At 41.4% G+C, this 9,228-nt stretch overlaps 1 protein-coding gene and 1 pseudogene across 2 annotated transcripts in view; both read left to right on the top strand.

The window, feature by feature from the left end:
* Positions 1-8,052, top strand: part of SAMD13 (sterile alpha motif domain containing 13) — a 53,384-nt gene extending 45,332 nt beyond the window's left edge. For both annotated transcript variants that reach the window (XM_010860297.1, XM_010860298.1), the window contains exon 4: positions 6,807-8,052. In XM_010860297.1, the coding sequence (XP_010858599.1) occupies positions 6,807-6,950 (144 nt within the window). In that variant the 3' untranslated portion in view covers positions 6,951-8,052. The remainder of the gene's footprint in view (positions 1-6,806) is intronic.
* Positions 2,146-2,956, top strand: LOC105003253 (annotated as a pseudogene).
* Positions 8,053-9,228: the final 1,176 nt, after the last annotated feature.

Below are 9,228 nucleotides of genomic sequence, written 5' to 3' on the forward strand. Positions count from 1 at the left end.
TTTTTTTTTTTTTTTTTTGCTAACCAAGAGGCAAGCGTCTCTGCTCACAGTGGATAGGATGGGTAGAGGTTTAAAAAGGAGCTAGAGGAGAGAGTAGTGAAGTTAAGAATGGCCACCAAGAGGAAAGGGAAAGGGAGCTGAGCAAGGATAAATAAAAGAACTGTTGATATATTCTCCTGACCCAGCCAAGACGGGCATACTGCACATGTTTAGTGCTTATCTTCATGGTTTCTTGATTCCCACCCCCATCCTCATCCCCACTGCACCAGGTACAGGAATCAGAGAACCTGGATTGATTGCTAAATTGTTCCTGGGTGGAGTGTTCATGGCATGGGCACAATGCAGGACTCAACCATAGAGGGTGATTCGAGAGAGAGCATGTAAAAAGAGTGGTTCCCAGGGCCACCCAGTGCGTGCAGACTTGATACAAAAGAGGAGTCAGCAGGTGACACATTACCCTGGAGAAGGAGAAAGAGATGAAAAAAGTGGGTTTAATGGGAGGCAGGAGTGGGAGAGAGATGAAGATATTGGACCTTCAGTGTTACAGAGGTGGGGCGCTCCTGGCTGATGACATAGGTGATGTGATTGAAATGGTTGGTGTACTAAGAGCAGACGTCATGAAAATGGGTATAATAGCTTAACTACGGTAGAGGGTTTTTACTCTATAGTCTAAGGAGATTGGTTGGGGGGTGTTCTGCTTCACTGTAATTCAAGGTCCTAGGCTGATGGGAGCTCTGTCATCTTCAGCAGGACACTTTCAAGATCACTTGGGAACTGACATCCTGTTGGTGTAAGGATAAAGAGCAAGAAGGAGCACACGTGGGTGGTTCTATGGGTCATGCTGAAGAGAGGTCATCCTTTCACTTGTCATTGGCCAGACTGTGGTCACACAGCCACACCCAATTACAAGAAAGTCTGGAAAATGTGTAGTTGTGTGCCCTGGGAAAAAGAGCAGCCCTGCTACAATTGAGCTTTAAAGCCATTCTTTAAAGCATTGGCTGTCTTTAAGTCCAGAGAGGCTAACTTTAAGAGAACAGCTGAAGTGAAGAAGCCATATCTGACTGTATGTGGAAGTCTTCACTTCTAATTCTGTTCCTTCAATCTGTTCTTTCTTCTCTGGGCAGAAATCTCTGTAACCTAGTTTCCTCATTTGATGACATGAGTTTTGTTCCTTTGCTTCATCAGAAATGTGTACATGATTTTTTGGTGTAATAGAGCCCTTTATCACCCACTTTGTACCAGAAGCAGATATCCACAAGGAGATATCCATTACATTACTGAAGGCATTAGCCTGCAGAAGGAGCCAACATGGATTTTGTGTTTGATATAAATGATACAGGGCTCCCCTGGTAGCTCAGCTGGTAAAGAATCCGCCTTCAATTCAGGAGACCCCAGTTTGATTCCTGGGTCAGGAAGATCACCTAGAGAAGGGACAGGCTACCCACTCCAGTATTGGGCTTCCCTGGTGGCTCAGTTGGTAAAGAATCTGCCTGTGATGCGGGAGACCTGGGTTCAATCCCTGGGTTGGGAAGATTCCCTGGAGAAAGGCATGGCAAACCACTCCAATATTCTTGCCTGGAGAAACCCCTTGGACAGAGAAGTCTGGCAGGCTACAGTCTACATGGTCACAAATAGTTGGACGTGACTGAGTGACTTAGCACAGCACAGCACATAAATAATATAAATGCAAGACCTCATTTGTTTAAGTAACAGCTTCCAACTGTTACTTTAATGAATGAGATAGATTTCTTTTTGAGCCGCACATTCTCTGCTAACAAGCTGCTCAGTGTTTTTTAACTAGATGAAGTCCCTCCAATATGTATACTGCCCACCCCAAATTTTCCACCAGTAGGATTGCAAGACAAGCACAGCATCAGCTCATAGTCACTGGTTGATAGTGTTGAGCTCATAATCACTCCACCCATGCTGAGCTGCAGACAGCGGGGCAGCTGTGGGGACAGTGTAGAGGATATCAGCCCCAAAGAGGAATTCCTCCTCAGGAGATTTTGTCCCAAGAACCATGTAATAAGACTCAAAAGGCCTTAGTGTAGACTTCTGTAGCTCACCATCTTCCTTTCTGAAGTTTTATGGAAATTCTTCAGATAATACACTCTGTCTTGGTGAGGAAGAGTCCTTTAAAGAAATATGGTGAATTACTACAAAGTCCTAGGGGTGCCTCAAAATGCTTCCTCCTCTGATATTAAGAAGGCCTATCACCAGTTAGCGCTTCAGGTCCACCCAGACAAGAACTCAGAAAACCGGGAGGCAGCTGAGGAGAAGTTCAAACAAATAGCAGAGGCCTATGCAGTCTTGTCAGATGCCAAGAAACGAGACAACTATGACAACACCAGGAGGCACTGCATCAAAAGGGAAAACAGAGGAGATGGCAGGGACAAGGATTATTTGAAGGAGGAACTGCGCTTTGCAAGGCCACGCTGTGACTTTCAAAGCATCTTTGAAGATCAAGACTTCTTCTCAGGAGGCTGTTTTCCCACTGACAGTGTGGGAGGGGCCAGGAGATTCCACCCCTCCTTCTTTGATGTGACCCCCATCCCGGACACAGGATTTTCCACTTTTGTATCCGTGGGCTCTGGGCCAAATTCCCCTTCCTCCAGGACATTTGTACCCTTCATAAGCAGTGGAATGGGAAACTTCAAACTGGTCACCACTTACAGCCAGATAGTGAATGGCAAGAAAGTGGTTATAAAGAAAGTTCTAGAAAATGTGAGCTAAAAGACCAAAATGGGAAAAGAACATCTGTTTCATCAGATTCCTCCACGCCATGGGTAAGGAGTTGCTGCTGTGTTCTTTCATAGGGAGACTGCTGTGAGGCTGGTGTGTCTGGTGCTGATCCCAGACAGAATTGGAATCTGAGAATGTGTTGAATTGGAATGGACAGGGTCTGAGTGAGTGAGTGAAAGTCACTCAGTTGTGTCTGACTTTTTGAGACCCCATAGACTATATTCCATGGAATTCTCCAGGCCAGAATACTGGAGTGAATAGCCTTCTCCAGCAGATCTTCCTGACCCAGGACTCAAACTAGGGTCTCCTGCATTGCAGGGCAGGGTCTGCTTAGTCCAAATTTTTCATTTCACAGAAGAAGGGACTGATGGGCCAAATGCTCCACAAGGAGGAACTAGGAAGCCACAGAGTCTGGCTTACAGCCTAAGTCTTCTGATTCTAAACTGAACCTCTTTCCCCCTGTACTCTATCTGGGACAGTAGAGACCACCACAAATATGGCCTTCTGAGAGGTGTACAGAGTCCTACCATCACAAATCCCCCTGACTTCTCTTCCTGACTTCTTTTTTCTACCCTACCTTGCTATTAGCCATTGTCTCTGTCTTGATGGCCCTATTCTCTTCCAACCTCATCATCTTTCTCTCCATACATTTCCAATGGACTATATCAATTAGGCTTAGTTGAAAGAGTCACCTATATATAATGTTGTTAGAGTGAAAAGTAAATGGGTGAAGATTGCTTAAATATACTTTAAAAACTCGCCAGCATTTTATCAAATGCTCAGTAGAAGTCGGGAATTCCACTTCACATGTGTTATCTCAATAATCTTTTCAGCACTGAAGTACTGCTTTCCCCCATCATACAAATAAGGAAATGAGGCTTAGAGAGATTAAGTAACTTGCCCCAGGCCCCACCTAATAAGCAATAAGATAGTGTCTCACTCTAAAATACAGGCTTATCTACTGAGCTGTAACATCTATTGATTCTACTCATTTATTTTTAGATCTAGGTTCTTGCCCTCATTGGAAATTTACACCTGTCATCTCTAAATCTTACTTCCATGCATGGATATTTCAGGAACTTAAGTAGGCAAGCATTTTGAGTCTTATTGCCCAGCAGGCACTTGGTTATTCTAACATGAAAACAGAAGCAATTTAAAAAGTTTCACTGAAACTAACAAATGATTACCACTTAACACAGAAATATAAACAAAATCCCAAGGTGTGAATTATATTTTTGTTTTGGATTAAGACAAAATCATGGGATGTTTTTGTTTGTCTAACTGGATCTGGTCAGACTGCAACTCCTTTATTTATATAATACAACTACACTCCAGAGGATCATTTCCTTGTGGAAAGTTACTGATGGAGTCTGCATTAGACACCTCTGTCTTCTGATTTCCAGTCTCATGCCATTCTAGTATACTGTGCTGACTGGCAAAATTTGGGCTTCATTTGCCTTGCAAGCTTTTATAGAAGTTATATAACAAATGATTAACTTTCTTAATCTAATCTAAAATAGGGAACTTTCCTATGTTTGTGATTTTTATAAGACACATTTTTATGTAGTCTTTGAACTTTTTAAATCTCAGTGGATTTTCTGAACTTGAACAAGAATATGCCTGCATCCCATTGGCAAAGGGTAGCTTTCAGGCAGGGAGAACGCGTCCAGAAAGGAAGCAGAAGATGGGTTTGGAATGGGAACACATCCCATTTCTATCAAAGCTTATACTTTTCCACTTAGTAATCATTGAGAACATCCTGTATGTCAGACACTGTGCTAGGTGCCTTATATGAATCATTTTTTAACCTCCCAAATCCTTCAGGGGTTTATTTCCATTTTACAAGCTTGGAAACTGAGGCTCAGGGAAGTTTAAGTCCCTTACCCAGAGCCACACAATAAGTTGTGGAGACAGAGTTCAGTCTGCAGTTTGTTTGACCTGAAAGATCCCATTTCCATTATGCCATCTTCACTCCCTTTCAGTTGAGCTGTAATAGTTATGGTTTAAGTTTTGTTATACATATGAATTCTGTTCATTTCAAAAATTTTTAAATGAGGAATTCCAGATGGAGTTTTCTTTTACAAACCCTCATCCGAGGTGAACTGCAGTGTGGCTACCAGACAAAGGAAAATCAAATTGGAGCGTGAAACATAATTTTCCATTTTGTCTTAAATAAAATCCAAATTTCAGCATTTTTCACAGACGAACTTGGCTTTTGACAGAAATGCTGAGTTGTAGAAGGACTTTTTGCCAACAAAGATATAAAAATTTTCATTTTCAGTTAGTCAAGGAAGTTTTCTTGTATAGAAATGAAAGCACTGTCATCTCTTCCTGGTGCCTGTTTCAAATATGTGGTAAGTTAAGTACAGGCAAGCAGCAGCAAAGGAAAAATGGAGAGCAGGGAAGGCTTTGCTGTTGTGTGAAGCATCCCCAGTGAATCCCTACTCATCTCAGGGCATGAGGTAGAGCATGAGCTTTGCTGTAACCTGTGATTCAGATTCCTGTGACCTCACAATGCCCAGAGCTGCTACTGCGGTGTCCAGGAGTCAGGGGTCATCTGCCAACTCTCAGGCTTGTAGGTTTTGCTGACGGGACAGTCTTTGGGATTGCTAGCTGCCTAAATAGAAAATAATTAAGATTGGAAAGTCAGTTCCTATGTCCTTAAATAATTGTAAATGAATCCTCTCAAAACTCAATATTCCATACTATCATCTGAGGAGATAGAGCAATGGACTTGCCTAAGGTCACAAAGTGGGTGTTTCTTTAATGCTGTTTTTCCCACACATTCAGAGCACATCTTCCTCACAGCTGGTGATATACATGAGAGGCTTTGGAGGAATGGCATCCTTGGGGACAGTGTGGGAGGGAGTCACAGCTTTACGTAGCGGCAGGGGCACAAGGTGTCTCCGTGTCTGCCCAGTAGTGGGGGGTGGGGGGAGGGCGGGCGGGAGCGGGTAGAATCATGTACAGCTGTGTGGAGTTTACTGAGCATGCGCAGCTGGTCCATCTCATGAACCCAGGTTTCCTCGGAAGTAGCTTAGCGAGGCCTCACAATAACGAAGATAAGGTTGTATTCAGCGCTCTTCTCAGTGCTTCTTTTCCAAAGGTTTCAAACTACTTTCTATATTTCGGGTCCTCATCTCTTTCACAAGAAGCTTGCTTTTATGTCATTTCAAAGTTTTGTAGTCTCCACGGTAGAAGTCCGAGGGGTTGGGTACCTGAGAGGAGGGGGGCCATGGACTGTAAGGAGAATCTGGAAGGGAATTTCCGGTGGGCACAGCCCTGCCCCTCGCTGCCTTATCTGGATTCTTGAGGCTCCACTAAGACGACGCAGGTAGCATGACAGTTGATTTTCGGATTGAAGCAGGATGGTTCTCCTTTTAAAGGGCAGGAAAGAAGTTCTCGGAGAGTGAGTCATTTTTCCAATGCCCATTGTTCTGATTGAAAAGGTTTCAGAAAACCTGACTCTGGCCCCCACTGGTCCATCGAGACAACACATATTTGCTTCTAAGTGTCAAGAGAAACAGAAGTGAGTTATGAGAACATGGGCTTTGGCTGTAGGCAGATGGGAATTCAAATTCTGTACCATTCTTTCGTAACTTCTGGGCAAGCTAAGTTTTTGCCTTTATCCTTGGTTTGCCTATAAAATTAAGTTGATAATTCCCACCTGTTCTAATTTATGGAGTGATTTTGGGAATTAAATAGACAAAAATTCTTCTTAAACTTCAGTAATATTTTATAAATGCAAAGTGTCATTCTTCCTTTCAGAAGCTTCGTCTTTGATCCTTCAGGGTACATACTCCAGGCTTGCTGTCAGTTTTTTAAGATGTGACATTTATGATGTGATCTGAAAACAAGATCAGCTATAGATTGTATTTAACTCCAAAATAAATGGTGAAGATGGAAGATAAAAATAGAAGATTACATTTGGGGCACTAGTTTTTAAAAAATAGTAATGTTTTTAGTGTGGAGACAAAAACTTCTTCCTTTGACCTTCCGTTTTTCTTCATTATCCTTGAACTTTTGGACTTACATGTTGGCTTTACCTTCTGCTTCCATTATAGGAAATTGATGGAAAATCCCTGCTACTGATGACAAGAAATGATGTGTTGACAGGACTTCAGTTAAAACTGGGGCCTGCTCTGAAAATCTACGAGTATCATGTAAAACCTCTTCAGACAAAGCATTTAAAGCACAACTCTTCCTAGTAGTCAAATTGGGGTCTTGGACCTCAAAAAATACATAATGAAAGAATTTGGTTTCATGTGATGAAACTTTGTAAACAGAATACATACATGTGTATATGTAAAGAATTTCAATCAAATGAAACGTTATCCTATGGGATAGACTAGGCAATCCATCGGCTAACCTGAACTCAGCCAGGAGGAGTGAGGACATGCGAACAGGATGGTTTACCTTGTTGACCTAGTCAAATAGAGTGGTCTTTGATGAGATTAGGTACCCTTCCCCACAAGGAGGGTTTTCTTCATAGATTACGTTCCCAAATTCCTTGAAAAAAGAACTGAATGGAATGAACATCTTCCAGTTACAGGTGTAACTGACTGTAACAGGGAAGATCAAAAGCAAGAAAACTTGGGGAGGGGGATAAAAGAGAAAGGGATTGCACCTCCCTTGAAGTCCTCTGCTCCTTAGAGCTTGTGTTATTTGGATGGAATTGCCAACACCCTTTTTTATAGAGGGTCCTCCACTTGACCTTATTAAGGTTTCACTGGGATATGCTGCCGTGTTGGAGATGGACGTACATCATGGCCCCTTGAGGAGCAGAACTGTGGCTCTGGAAAGAGAAACTCTGTTGTGTTTGGGGATATCCATCTATCTTCAGTTAGCTTTCATGGGGGTTAATGGTATTTTCTGCATAGATCTGCTTTTAAATTGATTCTTGGTTTCTGAAGAAGACTTTTTTTTTTCACATTATGGTTTGTATTTATAATAATTTGTTTCTGAAGAAATTTGCCAAGAGTTATAGATCAAAAAGCCTTGTTACCAGTACAGAATATTTTTCTATATATATATTCCTTCATGATGGTGTAATATTTTTTTAATTGCTCCAATGCTTTGTTTGATTTCTTATTTGAGTACTTGTTTTTAAGAACTTGAAAAAGTGGGCTTGCTACATCTCTGTTCAAAGAGACATTTGTTCAGTCTCTGTGTGTCAACGCCATATTGAACTGGTGCTTTGTGGTCACAATAAAGCATTGCTTAAGTTAATTCTCCTTGTATTTTTTATCTTTTCAGTTTCGTGCTTCTTTGGTTGGGCTTCAAGGTCACTCCTTGAAACCATGGAGAGAAAGTTAATCCTGCTTTAAGAAATTAATTATATATATATAGAAAACATATAGATCTATATGTAGATTTATCTTCTTTATAAACTGAATTGTCTAAGTTAGCCTTATTCCTTACCTGTATCCTACAACTAATTTTATTATCATTTAGGGTATCATTTTAACCAATGTTTGTCTGTGTTTTTCTATTTTTTGCTATAAGCCAGTGGGGGAAGGGGTGTCACGAATTTTTTTAAATTCCAATGAAAACTTTGGACCTTCCCTCCAGATGAAAGCTCACATTCCCACATACAAAACATTGCAGAGTTGATGGACTCTGCAAAATTCCCTTTTCCCTCCTCAAGTTAAATAGTCCTTATTTCAGGACTGTTACAATTCAATCTCCTATGGAGATGTTTTCTCTAAAGAAGAGAATGTCCAAATGAGTGGGGTTCAAAACTGTATTCCAGATTAATTCAGTTATGGAGTTTATGGTGTGTTGTTTTTGTTTTTTTCGTCGCTTCACCATGTGGCTTGGCTTGTAAAATCTTTGTTCCCCAACCAGGGCTTAAACCTGGGCCCTTGGAAATGAAAGCTCAGAGTCCTAACCACTGGACATCTAGGGAATTCCATGAAATGTAATGCTTTGTCTTGCATAAGTGGGAGAAGTGTTTAAGAAAGAGACATTCTCCATCCTGAAGTTTTCACAGTCTACAGAGCATATAAGACCAAAAGGCAAAATATAGTTAGGTACTGTGAAGTGCCATAGTGTTCAAAGACGAGGACTGTACCTGCTGGAAACCTGCATTGGAAAGAAGTGACAGGAAATCAAATAGAAGGAAGATGGAAGGAAGAACTTAACCTCTCTGAAGGAGCTTTCCACAAGTGAAGTAGTGATGGTGCTTAAACTCTCTCTACTTCAAAAGGATAGCATGAGGATATCCAAGCCCTCTTCTGTGCATCTATCTAATTGATAGATCCACAGATTTGACTGTGAATGATAAAAAATATTGTCTCCCTCAATCCTACCCTTCTTCTAATTCATGTAAACAAAACAGAAGCTTGCTTCTCTTTATGGGAATGTCCAGATAGAGGGACTAAGTGGTAAGGTCCTCCATGATTGTTAGGGACTTAAGTTTCTCTTTTTGCTCTATCACACAGCTATTCATTCCCATAATCATTTTACAGCCCAAGACGGCTGCTT

Source organism: Bison bison, unplaced genomic scaffold (assembly GCF_000754665.1).
Source record: "Bison bison bison isolate TAMUID 2011002044 unplaced genomic scaffold, Bison_UMD1.0 scf7180017864466, whole genome shotgun sequence".
NCBI classification, from domain to species: Eukaryota; Metazoa; Chordata; class Mammalia; order Artiodactyla; family Bovidae; genus Bison; species Bison bison.